Raw genomic sequence first — 23,080 nt, 5'->3', positions numbered from 1 at the left:
AGCACTTGACACTGAAATGACAGCCCATATCTGTTTAGCATCTACCTCCCCACATAGAAGACAGAACACAGGGATTTTTGCAAGATTGTCCCCTCCTGCCTCTCCAGTACCCAGACTCGTTCCAGACCTGGGATCAGCATCTAACTAATATAGAATATAGTTCAGCCAGGTGACTAGTAACCTGTCTGCCAGCCCTAATCTTTAGTTTCTAGGAAGTGTGTTCAAACATTAAGTCCCATCCTTGTTCAAGGATTCCTTGTTATGTATTAAAAATACATGTCTGGATTTTTTTTTTATTCCAAGTTTCAAAGATTTGACAGGTTCTGTAGATTATGTTTCACCTGTAGGTAGTCTTTTAAACCGCACTATGTTCTGCCGGGCAGGACTGGGCATCGTTCACTGGGTTAAGGTTGAGTCCATGTTGAGGCATGTCTCAGTGGCATGATATGGTGGGATTATGAAATGAGCAACCTGCTGTTGTACACTGAGTGTTAATCCTACTGTGTGTGGGTGACAGAAGAGATGTTCCATTCTTTTACAAGCTGGGAAGTGATGGCAGAGCTAACTGGTAGAAGGTGAGGCTGGCATTGTAAGCCAGTACTGAAACTCTTTTATTGATATGAGTGAATGAACAATCTGGTTTAGTACACTTTGCATCATATTTACCATTTGGATGAACAAACGAACATTTTCAGCACATTTATAATTAAGGAAAAGAGGGCTTTACACATGAAATGGGATGATGGTATACACACTTGTCTCCATTTTTACAAGCAGGCTGATATGTGCTGTGCTCCAAAAGCTTTTCTGGTTTCTGTTCCACAGTCAGCTCACTCATCTCTGCAGGACTGAGCTGCAGTGTTTCTGCCATTCTTGGGTCAATCTGCAGTAAGAATGACAATAGCCTCTGTTGAGTTCCTTGATTTTTTTTTTCCTGTATTATTTCCTTTTGTTTCCTCTTCTTTACTAGGGTCATTAACTCTGATGATCCTGCTTTGCACCTGGACCACTTCTGCTAGCAATTCTTGAAATGTTCGAGTTCTGGGAGCAACCAGAAGTGCTTGTTTCTGTGGGGCTTCAGAATAGTTGATTGTTTTGTTACACATTCATGAGCTACAGATGTAGCCTTCAAAATAAGATTCTTGTTAGCATGTTGAGAAGATGGAAGAGAAGGTCTCCTTTCAGGTTTGCTGGCACTGACAAGCTGCTGGACATACTTCCTATCTGGGAGCTATAATCACCATCTTCCTCCTCCTCTTCTCCATCATGATTAATTTTTGTTTGTTTTTTTTTACTTTAAATAACAGAACTTACCACAGGCAACTTTTTCTTTCAAAAATTTCTTTCTCAATACTCATTTTTTTTCTGAAGAAGGGACTGTAACTCTCTTCTAAGGTGTTAAGCACTTCTGGCTCACATAAATGTCCTGTTTCATACACCCGACTGTTCTGTATATCCATCCAGTTACTTGGCAGCATGAATACTATTTTGCTGCTGCTGCTGCAATTGCAAACTGTTTAGATGAGCACCACTCTCTGCATTGTGACTTGCAAGTCGTCAAAAAATTTCAATAGAAGGACAAAAAGAACTATATGTAAGTGTCACTGTGGGTGTTTTGTGAGATAAGGGATTCTCCTGCACATAATTGAGCTCTCCATCAGTGAGATCATCTGGTTTAGGCTTAATATCAATCACATCTTCAAAGGGCGCTGGCTCCCTCAGAGGTCTCACTATAGCCATGAGTTGGATCACAGCTCCATCATCATAAGTCTGTCTCCTCATATTTTTTTTCTTCTCTTGTGAAGTTGTAGAAACTCTGGAATCTCTTTTTCAAGTCTAGTGCTAGAAATAGTGAGGGCAGGATGGTAGCTTTGTGCCTTCTCTCCTGTCCCTGCCTGAAACTGCTCTTGTTTGAAGGCATATTATTATTATCATCAAAGATGTTGATATCAGAAGACTTTGGACTAGAGGGTTCAATTATAGCAAAGTGAAGTTTATCCAATACACCATTAAGCAATATGGTGAACTGAATTGTATTGTTGTCGTGTGTAGCTAGGATTCAGCACTAATTTGACAGGGAAACCCAAGTAACTATGACTTAAACATGGTACTTCTGAAAGTCTGGAAGTGTGCAGGTCTGTGCAGGTGATGCTTCTGTTCTACAAGGTCCTCAGAAACCAGCCCCTCCAGCCCACTACTCCACCATCCTGAGGTGCAACACCCAGCTCTGGTGTAAGACAGGTACCTGCCCCTGGCAGCAGGATGGAGAAAAGAAACAGGAAGGGCAAAGAAGAATGTCACAGCTATAGAAAAATTCTCAAAAGCACCACATACAAAACTTCCTTTGATATCCCACTGGCTAACATTCAGTCACATGTCTGTACTTGCTTGCTAGTTGCAAGAGTAAGAAATGTACCATATTTCATCAATTCTGAAATACACAGCTTTCACATTTCAACATCTTGAAAGCATGTACACTCATTTGCTTCTGCTAGTCACAAAGGACAGTACCAAGCTAGACCACTTTAGCTAAAGCTTCTATTTGAGTTTTTTTGTTTGTCCGTACATGCACTGTATGGATTCAGACTATAAACCCACCTGTGTACAGGTTTGTGGTTAACATTCTCAGCTGATGATTCTCCTTCCAACCAGAGCTAAGGTTGTGCATGAAAGTTGTTTTGCTGCTTCTTTCTTGGGGGATTACTTTCTCCTTTATCTTTGCTCTAGGGTTTAAATTTTGGTAATCCATATTTATACTGTGGTAACCTGCTAGACTCACCATCTTGGGTATTCTTTCTTACTTGGTGGTTTTTTGTTTGTTTGTTTTATCACTACAAGCCTTTATTGTAGGGACAATCTGCCAGCCTGTCTCCAGACAAAGGAGAGAGAGCAATATGGCCAAGACAGGGACTGCTTCTTCCATGACTGGGGTGGGATTGAGTGATGTAGTGGCTAGGGATTGGGAGAACTATGACCTCATTAAGAGGGGTTTCTCTCTTGGTGGGAAGAGGCACGATGGGAAGAAGAAGGTTGTCCTTTAGTGGGAGAAGCCATATTTTTAGGTAAGAATTGGGGCATTATGGGAAGGCTATTCTTTTTATGTAGTGGCCATCTTAAGGCAAGGGAAATCTAACATACCAAGCTTTTGTTTTATGGTTATTGGGCCAAGGTTTCTTCTTCTGGAGCTGCTTCAAGCTGACAAAGGGGCAAAGGTTGGAGCTAATTACTTCGGTTTTATAAAATAGAGAATTGATGAAATGTATTATTCCAAGTATTCATGGGCCTAACTGAAATTCTAATAACATAACAGAAAAGTAGAATATTGAAAGGCAATCAGAAATTCCTTGAATTTCTACCATCTAAGCAGTGTATTTCATGAATGGATTACATAACAACAAAAACCAACCAACCAACCAAACAAACAAAAAACTATGAGACATCTCATACTTGTGGATCATTTCAGAGGCTAAATTGCAAGTCTAGTATATTCTAAGAGTGCAAAAACCATCAAAAGTTCTCATAAAAAAGAATTAGATTTGACCCCAGACCTGGCTCAGCATTTTGTCTCTGATTTAGGGATGGATCTCTCTTCCTACCCTACCTCTCCATCCCTTTCTTTCTGTGTGTGTGCATGTGAGTTTGAAATAATAAAACTTAGAGACTGAGGTTAGAAGGAGAGTCACTCCAGTTTGCCTCTCAGTTCTGTTCTATCTCCCCGATCCTTCTGTAGATAGCAGATCAATTACCTCACAATTATAAGGGGACCAAGCTCCATATTATGTTTGATAGATGGAATCCTGTTTCCAGCACTACTTACTATAGTATTATTCAAGGTTTTTTAAACAACTGTCAATCCAGTTACATGTTACAAAACAAAAGTGAGTCTTTCTTAATTATATGATGCTCTTGGAGAAATAAACATCACCACCCTTTGACAGTCACTAAAATCCTAGCAGCACCAAGGTTGTTCATATATATATCGCTGCTATTCAAAATGGAACATTACTTTAAAAAAAAATTCAGCCAACAGGCTCCAGGTATGGTTTTCAAAATAAATTATTTCCTCAAAAATATTTTTTGCCCCAGGTTAATCATCACAGTTTGAGCTTTTGTCCAGATACTTCCAAGCCACTCCAAAAAGGACATAGTAATTGTCATGACTGACATAAGTGAGTCCTTCAGAAACAAACAGGTCAGAGCAAACAGGCTGCTTTCAGCAAACAACAGCAGCTTCTCAGTAAATAGGACAAATGAACTCAAAACGAAGTATACAGTTCCCCTGGCACTGAAAAGTTCACTGACTGTCTACACACCTATGTTGACTGTCCTTGATTCAATCATAAACATTTCACCCAGATTCCTTAGCCCCTTCAATACCTATATAAGCCCAATTCCTTAACTAGTTAGTTGCTAATACCTCTCTCCTACTGTTAGCCCACCCACCCATGGATGAAATCTCTCCTCTCTTGCTGCTGCTCTCTCTCTCCTAGTGTCATCCAATGCACACATGGATGTAATAAACTCGGCTTTTCCCAGGTAGCTGCTAGAATCTCTCCTTGATTTTAGTCCTTGATTTTAATCTCTGTTCACTGGAATAAACTTTTCTTTCCTCACAACAACAAAAAAGCCTATTTAAATGAGTGGATTCATTTGTGCTTTCTATAACAGTAATAAAACATTTATAAAGCAAGACATTACCCAGTGAAGGCAAAGAAGTGCAATTCTCTGGATTGTCCACCCCTCCGAATGCAGTTCAGATGTAATTCTACATTAGCTACCACCCTGTCTTCTCAGAGGAAAAATAATAAGATAGTAGTATACACCATTCTTTGGACATGGACTGTCTAGTCTTCTATGTGTCAACAAATGATTATTAACACCTACTATGTACCAGGCCATATATTCCATATTGGAATTCAAAGATAAATGAAAGCTCCAGATCTGTAAGAGCCCACAATCTTGCTAGAGACATGTGTAGAAAGCCACAGCAAAGAAAGTTGCAGGGTCTTCATAAACAAAAGAGAACACAAAGTGGTGACTAACTGTGTTTTTTTCCAAAAGGGTCTTCTGTTGAAGGGGCCCTTTGGCTGAGTTGAAAGAGGAGCAGTTGCACAGGATGGGAGAGGGTAAAGGGGCATTCAGAAAGCACTCTGCACAGAGAAGGAGCCATAGAACACGGACACCAGAAAGGAGAAATCACTTGGTCTCGTCAGGAAAGTACAAGCTATGCTGTGTGACTGACTTTGAGAACCCAGACAGTGCTTGGAGCACATCACCAAGAGATGAAATGTTTGGGGTGACAATGTGGAGCCACCTACACTGGCTTGCCAAAGTTGTTATATTTTCATGAATTTTGTGAACTGGTTGATATCACACACCTTGAAATTTATCCAGGTATGAACATTTAGAAAACTGAAATGATCATAAGCACTACTCTACTTAATCCTGCTCCCTTCCTAATCCTGGACTACAAAGCATTTGAATTTTTTTAACATAAAAGCGAGATTACAAATGCATTGTTTATGGCTTATCTATTTTTTACAAGCATCCAAAATAGTATAGAGCAAGGAAATGTGAGAAATCAGTTGGAAGGTCCGAGTTTAGGCAATTAATACAGACTTGACCAAAGGAATGGAAAGAAATGGGTTTACAAAAGGGTAGACAAGGGTAGACAAAATGGGTTTACAAGGGTAGACAGAATCCAATAATAACTCTGGGATTTGCAGAGGTAAAGGTAGAAATAAGGGAGATGGGTTAAAAGGCAAGTAGTGGTAAATAGACATTTTTATATAAGGGCAGTAAAATTATCTTCTATAAATTTCTCTCCCCCCCCTTTCTCTCTCCCCTTTACTTCTAGCCTGTTTATAATAAATGTTTGTGAGACAATTGGGGACCACCCAAAAGCAGATAGCATGATCAAATGCTGAGCAGGCCCTTGAGGGACCATTCCTGTTTTGAACCATAAAGGATGTAAATGGGAACCCAGGGCTCAAATGACAGCCCCGGAGTTGAAAATACAATAGCTACAAACACAGCGTAGTAACAAGGATCAGCCTGTCATAATCTTCTTTTCCTAGAAGTGGTAAGAGTCAAACCCCTTATCAGGAGTTGCCTACAACTGAGCTCAGATACTGACTGGCCAGGCCTGCAACTCACAGTCTGAAGTCCTTATTTACATAGAGAACCCAAATGAGAGCTTTCGGTGGGAACATCTTCTGTACTAGCCACCTCTTTCCTTTGTCCAGAGAATGGCTAGTATGACCTTTGTCAGAGTGAAGCTCCCTTCTGGCTTGTGCAGAAACTCGAATAAAAAGTCTGTTTTTCTTCTAGGTACAGTCCCATTTCTAGTGTTTCTGGACCCAAGCACCTGGCTCTGGTAACATTTATGTTCCATCTACATTTTCTTAGCATTTTTTTTTTAATTCTTTAGCTCTGTAGTATGGATTCCATTATCTTGTCAATATTAAAGCCTCTCACTCCTGAAGATCACTTCTTCAGTGGATTCATTAACCTTTCAATTCCACACTAACTTTAAATTAATATAGCTTTTATGGAATTATTTGGGTTCATAAATACTTCTTACAATGCTGTTCTTCCTACTTTCAACAGGATTGGGGTGAGATGTACAGCTGTATATTACAGGAACAATGTAAAGATCTTTGAGGGGCTGGGGATTTAGCTCAGTGGTTCTGCCACCTGCCTCGCAAGCACAAGGACCCAAGTTTGATCCACGGTACAAAAAAAAAAAAAAATCTTTGAATTCCATTGAAGAAATTACACACTGGGAAGAATTAGGCCTATTTATTTTTGTATTACACACTAATAATGATATACTCCAAATGCATAAGCCATAGTCCTTATCTGTTACTCCCAAATATGCTATGGATTTGAAATTTCTCTGCATTTTAGAAAGGATGCAGGAAAATACCGCCCTTTATGTTTTTTATTCTTCATTCTAACACAATTCTAATAATTTGACATTTATTCTATAAGTGCACAGTAATGGGCTAACTCAGCAGGCTCAGGCTGTTCAAGCCCTAAAGATTTCAAAAGAAAGCCTCTCTTTGGGACTGGCCTTTGATCAGCTCCTGGGAAGTGACCACAAAGTCCTTGGACTATCCAGTGTGATAAAAATGTGCTAATATGCCTAAGACCTTAGAACACATTGTACTAGCTTGATGAGAGAGTTTATGTTAACAAGTGACTTGAGGTAAATGCATGTCTCTTATTTTTAGTTTTTGGCTCTACTGGGGATTGAACCCAGGGCTAATATATTGAGCTATAGCCCCCAAACCCCTTCCCTGCTTTTTTTTTTTTTTTTTTTTTAATTCTGAGACAAGGTCTCAGTATGTTGTTAGTCTCACACTTACAACCCTACTGCTTCAACCTGCCAGAGTCCTGGGATTATAGGCATGCACCACTATGCCCAGGTGAATGCATGTTTTTGAGGCTCTGGGCCATGAGATATCATCAGATTTCTGGAGGGCTTGAGACTGACTTGCTAAGGTCTGTCACTTGGGGTGCTGCATGCCTGTGTCACTGAGTTCCAGGGAAAACTCTGGAGATCAAGGATAGGTCAAGCTTTCCTGGTTGGTAATACTTTGCATGTGTGGCCACACATTGTGTCTGGGAGAATTAAGTACATCCTCGTGTGACACTAGTGGGAAACATCTGGAAGCTTGTGCCTAATTTCTCCTGAACTCTGTACATGTTCCTCCCATTGCTGATTTTACTTTGTCTTTCACGGTTAACAAACTGTAACCATGAGTATTACAGCTTCTCTAAGGTTTGTTGTCCTGGTAAATCATAACTGAGAGTGGCCTTGGAGACTCCTGACACAGGAAGGTAGGGATCAAATTTGTTTTCTCTCAGTGGGTACTCATTATGGTTTCAATTTAAAAATGTTCCCCCAAAGTCTCATTTGTTTAGAGATGAGGCTCCCAGAAAGTGATTGGATCATTGGAATACTACAGTTACTTATGAGTCCCTAAATCAGTGGTGGCAAACCTATGGCACAAATGCCACAGCAGTATGTACAACCCTTTCTATCAGCTTGCAAACCAAGTTGCCCCAGCAGCCAAGCATTGGATATTCAGATTTAATTGCAGTGTTGGCACTTGTTATACATAAGTGGGTTTTGGGTTGCAGTTTGGGCACTCTGTCTCTAAAAGGTTCGCCATCACTGACCTAGGAAAATGTGCTGGAGGAGGAGGGGTCTGGTTGGAGGAGGCAGGCCACTGGGGTGTGACCTGGAAGGGTCTATGTTTTTTGAGACAGGGTCTCATTGTGTAGTTCAGTCTTACTATGTAGCCCAGGCTGGCCTTGAGTTTGCTGCAATTGTCTGGCTGCAGCATTGAATGCCAGGATTACAAGCATGTGCTGGTAAGATCTCTTCTTACCCCTATCTTCTCCCTTCTCTCTCTGCTTCCTGGCTGCCATGGTTTGAATGACTGCCCTCTACAAGGTTATTTCCACCCAATTTTGCCCTAGAGCCAGCTGACCATTGATTGAACCTTCTGAAACTGTGAGCCAACCAGGAGCCATCTCCTTAAAGTTGCAGGTGTTGTCCCAGCAACTAGGAAGTGACTAATACTATAATGTCATGCAAGGGCCATTTGTTGAATAGTCAATGCTTTTCCGTTACTTCAAATGTCTATCTCTATGCCCATAACACTATTAATTACTAATAGTTCTTGAAATCTAAGAGATTTATCTGTTTTATCCTATTATTGGGCCTTTGTTTTTCTATATAAAATCTTAGGCCTACTTACCAACTTGTAGGAAAAACCATGAAAAGTGGTTTTGTTTTGCATTTTATTAAATTTACAGAATAATTTTTGAGGAATGGTTCTGGATAGCCATTGTTCTGATTCACAAACAGGATTACTCTTCATTTACTTAGATGCACTATTTTCCATTCAATAATATTTGGTAGTTCCCAAATCCTTGCACATTTTTGATAATTTTCTCCTCTGAGGTATCTTGGAGATTTTTGTCCTCATGATGAGTGATATTATTTTATTTTTAATTGGATATTATTTTATAGGTTTTACACATTGATCTTATAGACCTAGCTTTTTAAAAACTTTTTATTAAACACTTTTTGAAAAATGTAGGCAAGTTAGACAAAATAAACCTTTTCTTTATACAAAAAAGTAGGCAAACACAACATCTGGCAATATGAAGGTTTTTTTTTTTTTTTTTTTTTTTTTTTTTTTTGGTACTGGGGATTGAACTCGGGTCCTTGCGCTTGCAAGGCAGGCCACTGAACCGCTGAGCTAAATCCCCGGCCTATTTTAGTCATCTTATTAAACTTACTATTAAATTTTCAATGCAGGAGTTCATATCACTAAAACATTATCATTGGATTGTTTTATGTTTGTGAATATGGTGGGATAATCTCTCTGTAGTTTTATGCTTCACTTCCAGATTATTAATATGGTAGAAAATATTTTCACATTTCTTAGTCATCTAGATTTCCTTTTATATGAAATACCATTTAAAGTCTTTTGTTCAAATTTCGATGGACTATATCTTTCTGATTCATAAGAATCAATTTAATACTTCAGATACTAATGTTTTGCTTCTTTTGTGACCAGTTTTAAGTGCTGCAAATATGTTCTTCTGGATAGTTCTTTATATTTTGATCCTCTAAGTAAGTAAGATTATGAGTGCTAATTACTATTCCTGTTAGTTTTGCTATACTTTCTAAAAATGCTCCAAATAAAAGTTATAATAAAAAGAAAATGGGTTGGATATATTAAACAAAAAGATAATAAGGTAGAAAGAATTTTGTGCAGAGAAAGCAAGAATAAAAGCATCATAAAATGGAAAAGTAAGAAAGTCATCTCTATTGGCTAACAGATCAATCAAAATTTTTAAATTTTATTAGAAGTTATTATTAAATATCACTACATGATAGCATTCAATTAAACATGTCACCTAAATGAAAATAATTTAGTATTTACTCTAATATTGAAAATAGTACAAATGAACGTCAAGCAATACAGAAAACAATTAAATACAGTGCTATTTTTCAACATATTAAATTTCAATGAATTTAATTTTGTACATAATTTACATAAGTAAAACACACAATCAATAACTATAGTTCTACAAATTTGGATCTGCCATGTATATTAAGATCATCAGGTATGTAAGATACACTTGTTGACAAGCATTAGCCCAATTTTAAACAATCTAGTAATTAAAAGTTAAGTTTATTAGCTGGGTATAGTGAGGCATGCTCCTACTCAGGAAGGTTGAGGCAGGAAGACTGAAGGTTCAAGGCCAGCCTGGGTAACTTAGCAAGACCCTGTTTCAAAATAAATGAGTAAATCAGCAAGGGCTGAGGATGTATGTAGGTCGGTGGTAGAGTCCTTACCTAGTATGTATAAGGTCCTGGGTTCAAATCACAGCACAAGGATAAAAACAGTCAAATTACCAGTTTGATCAAAGGCTTTTACAAGATTCTAACCAATCTCTCCCTCAAATATTATTTCCTTGTATAGGCAAATAAGCTAAAATATAAAAATTAGGAAAAGAAAAAAAATAAGAAAAAAGTTTTAGTTCCATAAAAGTAACAAAACATGATTTTCATCATCATCATCTTTATGTTCTAGTTAAATCATATATATATATATATTTATTTATTTATTTTATTTTATTTTTTGCTACTGGGGATTGAACTTGGACCTTTGTACTTGCGAGGCTTGCGAGGCAGGCAGTGGAACCAGAGCCAAATCCCCAGCCCTAAATCGTATTTTTTTATAAGAATACTTGATAGCACAAAAGTGTTGAATAATTACTAAACATAAGCATGCTTGACTTCTTTCATAAATATTAATAAAAATATGACAGAAATATAACCAACAGAAAAGTTTTAATATACATTAATTATTTGAATTGCCCATTTTTCTCTTGAGGATTAGAATGGAAATAAAGTGACTATACATTTTTTGTTTCACAGATTTGTGAAAAGTACAAACACAACTCTCAAGGAATGAAGGAATGAAACGTTACTAAAAGTCCTATATTTAAAAAAAAACACATTCAGTCTTAGACTAAGTATTTCTAAAAAGTGAACCAAGTGCTTATTGATAAGATAAAGGAATTTTAAATAAGAAAAAAAATAAGTATAACTATATACTAAGCAAAATTCCTTCTACCACCCCTAACACTGTGACATTATTTTCCTGCAAGTAACAAACCACTCACACTAGTTCTGTTACCTTAATATTCTTCACAGAACTTATGATGAGTTTTAATTATGAATGTTCATGAAATATCTGAAGACAAAGAACCAAATATAGCAGTCCAACGTCAACCTAGTAAACACTGAAAAAATTTTATGCTAATATAGGTTTGTGTGAACACCTGACAGCCCTTATAAATTTGTTTATATTCACTATAATAATGAAATCACATTCTGATCCCATTTATTTTCTTTTTTAAAATTATCTCTAACAAGATTGATTTGCAATTGATGTACAATGGAAATAAACTTCTCATGGTTATAAATAGATGGTATAAAGAAGTAAATTCATGTATATTCCAAATTCTTAGAAAAGAAAATGTCATTTGGGGAGGGATTATTATAGTTGCCCTCCTTAAATAAATCTATAAACTTAAAAGGAAAAAGAATAAATTCGTTGCTTATAAAAATAACAAGTTTCAATGAAAAGTGACTGAAAAAATGTTCAGTGTTCATTTAAAAAATATATCAAGGGTATGTCTAGGATTGTTTGGTTTTATTTTCTTTGATGTTGAGTACTTTGTCATCAGTCCTGGCCTGGAATGAAAAAGAACACATAATTAAAATCCTGGAAGAAATTTTTAAAAATAATTTTGCAAATAATTGATTTTTATAATGTTACTTGATAATATATAAAAGCAAAATTTAACATCTCCTAAAAATGAGACCCCCAAACATGCTAGTTTCATAGTTAGCATTATTAAAGCTACCTACCTTTTTGTTTTTGCTACAGTCTTCTGTGCTTTGCTTGACATACCTTTGGAGGTTAGAAAACAAGAAATTCTATAATGAGCAACATGAATTAACTGAAAAGCTTTTACTAATTTAAAATGTTAAAACTTTTAAAAAATTTTCTTGGTACTATACAGTTGATATTTATACATACTAGATATTGACTTTATAGCCTAATTTTTTTTCTTTACTAATTTACTAGTATCCAATAAATTTTATTTTTGGAATATGACTAGAGTCAACACTACCAAAAAACAAATTAGAGAAGCTGCCTAGTTTTGTAAATACAATTAATTTGCCACAGAGCCTTGATAAATGTTCACTGAAGAATTTGTTTTTTAATCATTAGATCACTCAGCTTCTTAAATCTTGTGAACTCATTCTGTGGTAAATTAACCCCCAACTAAAGTTTTCTGTACATTCTCCAAAGCTGTTTACTTGAGTTAATTCAGAGCTATTGCTAGGTAATTAACATTTTCCTAAATAGCAGCATATACAAACTATCCTTTTAATAGTATGTATCTCAGATTTAATAATCTCATTAATTTTAATGAAATATGATTCTTAGAAAAATCATGTTTTTAATGACTACAAACTCACCAGTACTTCTGGAGCTTTCTTTGGGTTGGTTGACTGGATTAATACTATCATTTCTCAGTTCTTGGATAATACTTTTATTTAAGCAAACATCCACGTGCTCATTGAATAGGGTAAGATTCAAAGTCTTTTGTTGCAGATTACACACAGGGCAAACCAGAGGTTGGCCAGCTGTCGCTTTAAATGATGAAGGTTGGAGGGATTCTTGCCTACTTAAGGCAATGTCTGCATTTTCCAATGAAACGGTGTAAGAAGACTTGCTTGGAAGACTAGAATGCTCCTCTTCGCTGTGCTTATTCCTTAGAGAGTCTACACTCCTGGCTTTCAATGAGCTATCACTAGGCTCTACCAAATGAACACAATCTTCTGAAGTGACTTCTGTATTTTTCTGATGGGTCTCATAGTCTTGCTTTTCCCAAAGAGAAAAAGACTGATGTGTGTGTTTTTGCTGGTCAACCTCAGCAGAGGAAGCCTGTGTACAGGTGAACACTTTGCAGTTCTCACTAACTGAAGGGCCATTGAGACATGCATCTATATGTTTATTAAAGGCTTCCAGACTGATGTTTCCTTGCTCCCTAAAACAAATGGGACAAGTAAACATCTGACAGCTATCTGAACTCTCTGATGTTTCTAAACTCTCACTTGTCTTCCTCTTTATAATTTGGAAGGGTTGTGACATCTGTAAATTTTGTTTATCCACAGTTTCACATTTTGATGTGTCTTGGTGGCTCCATTTCATTTCTGATCGTTTTTTATCAAAAAAACTCTCCTTATGAGATATTTTTAGAGGTTTTACAAACTGATCTTTATTGGTTTTCTCTCCTATATACTCAGTGGCTGATGGAGCTTGGTTCCCGGTCTGTAAGAAGCCAATGATGCTCCTTTGTTGGTGTTTCTTGTCTTCTTCATTGGGAAAACTAGATATCCGAACACCTATATAAAACCAATTACAATTAAGCAGTTGTAAATTTAACAAAGCCAATTCACTCCCCATGAATAAAAACATTTTATATAATACTGTTATGACATCTATACAAAAAGCTGGTTAGAGAGAATAAGCCAACACTAAAGACAGATACAAATTTTTTTCTTCAATGCTGTGCTGGGGATTGAACGAGGGCATTGTGCACACTAGGCACGCACTCTATAATCAGCTAGACCTCCAGCCCAATATTTTCTTTCAGTTTCTTTTTGTTTTTTTGGTACCGGGAATTGAACTCAGGTCCTTGTGCTTGCAAGGCAGGACACCGAACTGCTGAGCTAAATCCCCAGCAGCTCAGTGTGAAGGCCCTGGGTTCAGTCCCCTGAACTGGATGGAGTAGGGCAGGGAGGGGGCTTTTTCAAAGCCCATTTTATGAGTAGAAACTCGCTTTCCTTTATAAAACTGGGTATCATTAAATATCGACATTCAACTAAAGTTGGCATAAAACGACATAAAACTCTGAATACAAAATAACTAACTGGAATCAGGTATAGACTCTTCAGCTTTGTTTTTTCTTTTATTTTTTCTTTTTATTGAGTTTATTGGTACATTTTAGGTATACAATACAGTTACATTCATCATTGGGATTCTGTACCTTTACATAATAGGTCTTGATTCTCATTTTTTCCCCTTGTCCCTGCCCTCCCTTCACCCCCCTCCTCCCCTCCCCATTTACAAACACTTTTTTTCCATTTTTTCAGTTTCTCATATTTTTTTCCTCTCCCTTATTACCTTTCCCCCACCCTTCCCACTTTCCCTACACCTTTAGCCCTTTACTTCCTATTTCACATTATTAATTATCTCATTAGGATCCTGTGTACTATTATAGCTTTTCACACCAAAGAAACTATTCGGTATTTCAGTTAAAGAAATCTCTGTATGAACATTAAAAATAGGGAATCCTAAAATAAAATTAAAAAAGGAAAGTAAAAGAGAAAAGGCAATGATGTAACATTAAAATATTCCTTAATTCTGGAGATGAAAATGGTCCCTGAACATATTTAAATTGCTTCTTGCTCTTATAGTTTCATCTTATTCTTTTTTTCATTATTTAGAGAATACTTTATTAGTTTCTGCAATCAAACCCACATAGATGTGACCTTACATATTTAGTGCGATGTGTTACCCCTGAACACATGGAAAAAAAATTTAAAAAATTAACATTTCTAGACCAATATGGCTGTCCATTTCTGTACAATGCCCAACTCAACACAGTAAATTGGGATGACTTTTTCCAAAGTTGGCAGCACCATTAAAGTTTCCCAAAATTCAATTTATATATATATGTATATGTATATATGTATATTTGTATATATATATTTATATTTATATAAAAAGACATAGCAGTATGTTATACATCAATAGCAGCTTCCAGTTCACCAATGGCAAACAGTAGGGCAAATGAGGATGAAAAGGCCGATAGTGAACCACCAGGGCACCCTGAACTGAAAGCACAGGAAGAAACAAAACAGATCAATCAGGCTCTAGAAAAATTCAAAACAGAAATAATTTCCCAGATAACCATAGAGATAGTGAGCAAAATGGAAGTCGCAATTCGAGACTCTAGAGCAGAAACTGACAGAAAAATATATGAGCTCAGGACCATGATAGAAGCCATACAGGCCCAGCATAAGAAAGAAATGGAAAAAATAAACACCCAACATAGGAAAGAAATGGAATCCATAAAACAGATTCAAACAGATATCCAGGAGATTAAACACTCCATAGAAAGTGTATGCAACAGAATAAAAGAATGCAAAGATAGACTCTCATATATAGAAGATAAGATTGTAGTCAGTGACCATGAAAAGAGAGGTCTCTTAAAAACAGTAAGGGATCATGAGTAATCAACCCAACAATCTTCGGCTTTTTAAAAAACAATAGATTTTTGTTTTTTAAAGAACAGTTGTAGGTTTACACCAAAATGGTACAGATAATTTCCAAATTCACTCTGCCTCCTTACGTGCACAACTTCCCCTGCTCTCAACATCCTGCACCGAATGGCACATTTGTCACAGTGGATGAACCTACACTGACACCACACTAGTACCCAAAGTCCACAGTTTACAGTGGAGTTCACTCTTGTACATTCCTGGGGTTTAGACAAATTTATGACATGTATTCACCATTATAGAATTATACAGAAGTTTCACTGCCTAAAAATCTGCTGTGACTGCTTACTACTTCTTTCTCTACCATTCAAACACCTTGTTTGTTTATTGGTTGGTTTTGGCTTTTGGTTTCTGAGATGGGGTCTGGCTATGTTCAAGCTGGCCTTACAGTCACTATGTAGTTGAGGCTGGCCTTGAACCTATACCAATCTTCCTGCCTCAGCTTTCCAAGTGCTGGGATTAAAGGCATGTGCCACCACATGCAGCACCCGATCTTTTTACCATCTCCAATGTTTTGCCTTTTTTGGAATGCCTTACAAGTGGTACCTTGGCTCGTAAACTCAATTCTCTCCACAAACTGGACAAGAACTGAATCAAATTTTCCCATAAGGTCAACATAACCTAACTATTGAATTTTGTTTGGCTCTTGTCCAGCTCGGTTACCAGAATCATGGAAAGAATCGAGTTTGTGAACCAAGGTACCACCGCAGTTGGGATCATGTAGATGTAGCCTTTTCAGATCGGCTTCTTTCCCTTAAAAATATGCAGTTAAGTTTTCTCCATGGCGTGATGGTTCATTTATTTGATGTGCTGAATATTATTCTGTTGTCTGGATGTACCATAGTTTATCCATTCACTGAAGGATATCTTGGTTGCTTCCACTTTTATACAAATATTTGCCTTTGGTCTCTTTTAATGAACACTTTATGGAATTAATTTCACTGTATGCTATCTTTCATATACAAAAGTATGAGTAATGACCAAATCTTAGCAGTGAAGAAGGAAAGTGGAGAGCTATCTACAGAATATACATTCTCTCACCCAGTCCACTTCAGAAAAAAATGGCTTATTTATTTTTATTGTATAGTGGCTAGAGATGTGATTTCCTAGTGTCACAATCTTTTACCTGTAATTCTGAAATACAAAGTTCTGAAAATTGTAAGCAACAAGTGATAATTGATGAATAAATAGATGGGACACTATTTAGAGTCTTTACAGTCTGAATTTTTTGTTTTTCTAGAGAAATATTGTTTTTGATTAGAAAGTACTTATCCAGATTCCCAGATTATGTGTGTTCTGAAATGTGAAAAGTTTTGAATTTTGAAACATATCTTGCCTCAAAGATTTCAGTGCACAACAAGAGGAAAAGAACAACTTTAATTGATTTATATCAGAAATAAATTAATGCTCTGCTTCACATGCATCATTTTAAGGATTAAATCAAATGTTAGCAGCGCAGCAAAAACTTAACAAACAGGTTTAAGGAGTAAAACTGAGGTCAGATTATTTCCAAAGCTAAAGTCTTGGGGAAAAATCCAACAGATTTAAGAAAGAATAAGAAAAGAAAAATCATACCCATAAGTCTTAATCTTAAGGGATATGGAAAATCAGCATCAATTTCTGTTCTTAGCAACTCCTTTGCAATGGCAAATATTTCTTCTGCAGTAGAAACAACAGATGAAATTGTAGATGCACGAGTTTTTACTTCAAAATTTACATTCTTCAGCTTAATGGTAACAGTTCGACCCTATAACATATATGATACATCATTACATAAAGCTTTCTAACTTCTAGAAAAATTATTTACAGGTTAAGAAATTCAGGAAAGTCTTTGCATGCATATAAGAATATGGAAATATAATCAATTATTTATAAATGAAATTTGTAAAGAATAATTAAAATATATAAGTAATGTTAAAAACCCCTTTTTAGCCAATAATTATTATTTCCTTCCTCAACCATATATAAAGGTATGAATACCTTTATATAGAGAGCAGTGTTAACTGATTGTTTTATTTTTATTGAATCTCTTTTAGAGGTTAATTCAGTACCTAAAAAAGCAGGAAAAGAAAAATTTTTCTAAAGGTGTCACTTTGAAAAGGTCTTATGGAAGGCTGGGGATTTAGCTCAGTGGTGCTGCCACCTGCTTTGCAAGTTCAAGGTCCTGAGTTTCATCTCCAGTAACAAAAAAACAAAAGAAAAGAACAGGTCTTACGGATAGCTCAACTTGTTGTGTGCCTACTACATCTAGACAGTATGTTAAACAATTTATTTGTAAGAGCTCCCTAGCCAGTGAGGGTCTTGAGGTACAGAGTTTTGGCTGTGAAGGATAAAAAAAAAAAGTTTCAGAGATAGATAATGGTGATGGTTGCTGTGCTTAATGCCACTGAACCATACATTTACAGATGGCTAAATGTCAAATTCTATCTTATATGCGTTTTTGTATCGCCTGGAGGTAGAATTTAATTCCTACCTTCCATCACTTGGGTAAGACTTACTAACTCATTTCCAAAGAAAAAAAATCAGCAACTTCACAATGGAGAAGTCTAGCAAACACTACCTTAACCTAGTGATAAGGGTAACATCATTCACAACATTGCTGACAACATGTGATGAGAAGGCACTTCAACTTTGTGGTATTCTTTCTAAAAATCTATTGTCATGTTCTAATTGTGAGGCAACCACAGACAAACCTAGACTGAGGAACATTCTACAGAACATCTGGCCAGTACTCAATACTGTCAGTCCTGAAAAAGAAGAAAAGACTAGAAAACTGTCCCAGACCAAAGACAACCAGGGAGATGCGACAACTAAATATAATATAGTTTCCTGGATTGAACCCTGGAACAGAGAGAGGTAGTTAATTTAGAAAAACAAGTAAAATCCAAAAGAGGCTTGGGTTTTAATTAAAAACAATGCATACACATCACTTTCTTTTGACAATTACTAAAAGTACTGTGTGTTTAAAAAAAAAAAGTACAATATACTAAAAACTGAGGAAATTGGAGGAGGGCTATACTAGAACTCTCTATATTTTCTTTTTGTAACTTTTCTGTAAATCTATGATTCTATAATTAAAAGTTCATTTAAATATTTTAAAGAACTCTTTATACTTGAGGTATGATAAAGACTGTAAGAAAAATGTTCATCAGATACTCCATTTTTTGTAACAAAATTTTAATGCTTTTGTATTATACTTTTTAACATCACTCTGATTTGGGAGTGTCAGGAAATATGTACCAAACACGGACTGCCATGAGGGAAGATTATCAAACAGAAAGTGCAGCGTGTTCCAGGCCTTTGTTCTCAGTGTGTTCACCCACCTGGATTAAAGCCCTGAAACAAAATACCTTTTCTAGAAGCTTATTGTCTACCTGAGAAAAATATGACAGAATGGGTTGGGAGGAAATCTGTAAAATAAGAGTACAGTTCTAGGAAAACCTTTCTCTGCCTTTTTCTCTGATGCCAATATAAATGATTTTGCACCTACCTACTCAAACATATTCATTTATGGAAACTAAGAATACCTTTAGTCCTTCTTTCTGGAGATCTTGAGCAAGTTCCCTGCAAAGTTCCCGGCACAAATCATACTGTTCTTCTGCTTTGTTTATCTCATTAAATGTCCTAGAGAGACAACAATGATTTTACTGCACCAAGTAAACTATAACTCAGGACACTCTGGGAACAATACAGTACATTTAAACAGTCATTCAGATACATTTTCTGTAGCACAAAGTAAATTTTCAGATGAACTAAGATAATTAATTTTAAAAAATATGGTTTACATAAATAATAGAAAACAATTTGGATAGGTTAACAGATCAGCAAAGGAGAAATTTTATGTCATTGCTCTTTCTCTACGATATTTTTTAAAACAATGGTTAAAATCACCAATACATAGTTGTAACACCTCTAGAATTTATAATACTTAAGGTATAATTATATATATAAATTCTCCTACAGAAGACTATCTTAGGAAAGTAACAAATGAGGACACCATTCCAATTACTGCACATGTTTCTTAGTGCAGAAATATCTTCAAGTAGATTTAAGGTGTTAGTTATAGTATGTAGGTAGGTTGTCTAGTAGATAGCTGCAAATAGAGGGCTGGTAAAAATGTAGCAATTTTGAATTCATCTTCCAAAGAATGCTGAAAGAAGGTGAGAGAGGATATTAAGCTTTGGGAGGAAGACACTAAAAAGAGATCAAAGAGATAAGTACAGTGAAGTCTCCCTTCTAACCTGATCTGCAGTTTTTCTGTTCTCCATAGTGGCAAACAGTGTTGCCAGCTTTTTTTTCCCTAAGTTGATAATCTCTATTCCACAAAAATACACAGATACAATTAATACAAGAATCCACACGTTCTATGGTTTCTAAATATTTACCCACTAATTGTTTTTGTGAGACACTGTTGTCTTTCATGGTTCAGAGAAAGTTTAGATGCCTAATATTTGTGACAGGACAACTTTTTCTTCCTTTTTACCCAGCAAGTTAGTCTTTTCAGAAGTCTTGCAGGATGTTTTCTTTGTTTGCCTCCCAGTGTGAGGAATAAGAAGGTTGAAACCATCTGACTTTGAGAATGATTAAGAGTTAGACAAATCAGGGTGGAGTCCCCAGGGTTGAAATATGGTGACATCATAAAAAGAGGGAGAGAGGCCCGAAGAGACATGTGTGCTCCCTGCGTTTTGTCGTTCATTGGCCAGCACTGACCCGGGGCACTAAGAAGGCTATCAGTAGATGTAAGCCCTCACACTTTTACCCCCAGGCTAAAGGACCCTATTTTCTTTGTAAAGTTATCTAGCTTCAGCCATTTGGCTGCAGGAAAAGACATAGGCTAATATATACACATACAGTAGAAGCAAATAAGAAATCATTGTTCCTTCGTTTTAACATAAATAGTACAATATTAGCTACATTATTTAGTACCTAGCTTTTCTCAATTTATCTTGGTGAAGGTTCCCAATGAGTAATTTCCTCATCTTACATGGCTATATAATATTCTTTTTTCTTTTGGGGGTGGGTACCGGGAATCAAACTCAGGTCCTGCTTGCAAGGCAGGTGGCAGAACTGCTGAGCTAAATCCCTGCCCTCCTCCCAGAAAAGGAGCATTTTCTATTAGACTTTTCTTCCTTTTTCATCACTCTTTTTTTGGGGGGAGGGGTACCAGGGATAGAACTCTGGTCCTTGTGCTTGTGAGGGTGGATCCACTGAGCTAAATCCCCAGCCCTGGCTATATAATATTCTAATTTAAAGCTGTAAGATGATTGAGAAATTCTCTATTCATGGATAAGTATGTTACTTTGAATCTTTTGTTAGCATAAATACTTAATGAATAACCTTATATACATGCAAAATGACACATGATTGTATCCATGGAATGAATTCCTAGAAAAATTAAGGGATCAAAGCACTATACATATTCATCTGTAATTTTGATGCATCTGTAATTTCACCTGTGACAGGCCAAATAATGATCTCTAAAGATGCCTCTACCCTGATCCCCAGAACCTGTAAATCTAGTGCCTCACATGGCAGAAGGGATTTTACAAATGTGAATAAATTGTGATGGTAAATGATCCTGAAGTATCCATGTGTGCTGCCCCCTCACCCCCACCAAATTCCCAAGAGTCTATCAGAAAGAAGTAAGAGTTCAGAATTAGAGAAAGAGAAGACGCAGGCTGGAGTTTTGTGGCAGTGCAAGTAATCTTTGACACCCTTGGTAAAGAAACGAATTATTGGGCCAGGGATTTAGCTGAGTGGTTCCAACACTTATCTCACAAGCACAAGGACCCAGGTTCAATCCCCGGTACCAAAAAGAAAAAAAAAAAAAGAAAAGAATTCTTGCCTAGAGCCTGTAGAAGGAATGCAGCCTGGCCAACAACTTGATTTTAGGACTTCGGACCTTCAGAATAATAAGAGAATTTGTGATGTCTTAAGCCACTAAATTTGTAGCAATTTCTTACAACAGCAATAAGAAAATAATACATGCTCTTTTCACTCCCAATCATTTTGCCAAAAGAGTAGGCCAAACTTCATCAGTGAATAATGCTAACTCACGAAGCTTGTGATATTTTTCTTTCATCACAATGAAAAGGGAAATATTTCTATGTATTTTAGGAATCATTTTAATTTCCGGTTCTGTTAGCTAATTAGATCTTTGTTCATTTTTTTCCTACTAGTACAGTAGGTGCTTTCTTATTGATTATAAGAGTTCTTTACAGATTAGAGTAGGCTTTTTTCAGTGCTGGGGATTGAGTCCATCCACAGAAGACAGCTCTTTGTGTGTTATTATGAATTGCATCCTCTTTCTCTTCTACTCCATACAAATATTCATGAAAGTAGAAAATATATTCTTTGTATGCCTAATAGTCTTTGTTATGGCTTGTGTTTAGACGTCCCCCAAAGCCTCAGCTGTCACAGGTGGGGCTTTTCCTGGAATTGATTCATGGTGCAATGCTAGGGTCAAGGGCACTAGGATTGAGTGTGAGGGCTACCTACCCTAAGTAGTCTGCACAAGATAAAAGGGACAGAAAGACTCTATGGAGAGCTTCTCTTCCTTCCCTTGTTTTTGCTGTCTTTTGCCACCATGAACTGTTGCCTCTCTGCCACCCTGCTGTAGGGCCAGCCAATTATGGACTGAAACCTCTATAAACCATGAGCTAAATAAACCTTTTCTCATTTAACTTTGGGTGTCGGGTATTTTGTCTCAGCAACGAGAAAATTAAAAAAACAGTGTTCTTAGTAAAAGATAAAAGTAGAAGGAAAATTCATTAAATCGGATAATACTACATCCCATCAGATGACTCTTCTATTCTCTTTCTCTGATTGATTTTATGTTAAATCACTGCCTAAACCAGCAATTTTTATCAAAGCTATTTAATGTGTTGTCTAATAAAGGTCATTCAGCTTTTCTGATCACAAGAAGTACAAACACATCCTGCCACTAGGTCAGTGGTTCTTCATTGTCTTATGAAAGTTTTCTCTTTTGAAGAAATGAGGGGCTTTTCAAAAGTAATAGCTTTCCTCAAACAAAATTCCATCATAATCTCATTTGACTTCCAACAAACACTGTAAGTCCATCAAACTAGATGATCTCTTGACTTTTACCAATAATATTTTTTAATTTCAGTGACACTTTTGCAAAAATTAATCTAAAATTAATTCAAAATAGCATTAATTATGAACAATTAAAAATAACAGAGCATTACCTCTCAACGCTCATACTTTTCCTTTCTCCATCCCTTGAAAACAAAACAAAAGAAGCCTTTACTTTCTTTCTCAAAGAAGACTGAGTTACTTTTGGTCAAACAAGAGGATTTAACACATTATTACCCTTTAGACATTTCAATTTTTAAATTAAAATTTGTATACCATTAAAAACCATGAGGTTTTTCTTTTCAATCTAAAAATAAAAAGGCAGATAAGATGTAAATATGATTATACATGTCATGGATCAAGTCTATATGTACTGAAGAAAACAAATTTAAAAATAGGTAGAGATTATAAGTTGCCTCTATTAAAACTAAGAAGAGGCGATCACCCGGCGGCGTGCGCGTGAGCTCCCGGCCTGCGCGGGAGCTCCCGGCCTGCGCGACAACAGACCCAGGAAGGACCCAAGGACCC

General features: G+C 36.4%; 1 protein-coding gene and 1 pseudogene across 3 annotated transcripts in view; both read right to left on the bottom strand.

Annotated features, from left to right (window-relative positions):
- Positions 1 to 404: 404 nt before the first annotated feature.
- On the bottom strand, positions 405 to 2,749 carry LOC104858806 (annotated as a pseudogene).
- Positions 2,750 to 11,700: 8,951 nt separating this feature from the next.
- Polk (DNA polymerase kappa) overlaps positions 11,701 to 23,080 on the bottom strand; it is a 72,388-nt gene continuing 61,008 nt past the window's right edge. For all 3 annotated transcript variants that reach the window (XM_010619133.2, XM_010619132.2, XM_010619134.2), the window contains 6 exons: positions 22,666 to 22,698; positions 18,985 to 19,081; positions 17,033 to 17,204; positions 12,587 to 13,516; positions 11,969 to 12,011; positions 11,701 to 11,791 (listed from right to left, as the gene is read on the bottom strand). In XM_010619133.2, the coding sequence (XP_010617435.1) occupies positions 11,707 to 11,791; positions 11,969 to 12,011; positions 12,587 to 13,516; positions 17,033 to 17,204; positions 18,985 to 19,081; positions 22,666 to 22,698 (1,360 nt within the window). In that variant the 3' untranslated portion in view covers positions 11,701 to 11,706. The remainder of the gene's footprint in view (positions 11,792 to 11,968; positions 12,012 to 12,586; positions 13,517 to 17,032; positions 17,205 to 18,984; positions 19,082 to 22,665; positions 22,699 to 23,080) is intronic.

Source organism: Fukomys damarensis, unplaced genomic scaffold (genome assembly GCF_012274545.1).
Source record: "Fukomys damarensis isolate Sample0158 unplaced genomic scaffold, DMR_v1.0_HiC HiC_scaffold_1, whole genome shotgun sequence".
Lineage (NCBI taxonomy): Eukaryota > Metazoa > Chordata > Mammalia > Rodentia > Bathyergidae > Fukomys > Fukomys damarensis.
The sequence above is the reverse complement of the archived record's forward strand: the minus strand, read 5'-3'. Positions and strand labels throughout refer to the sequence as shown.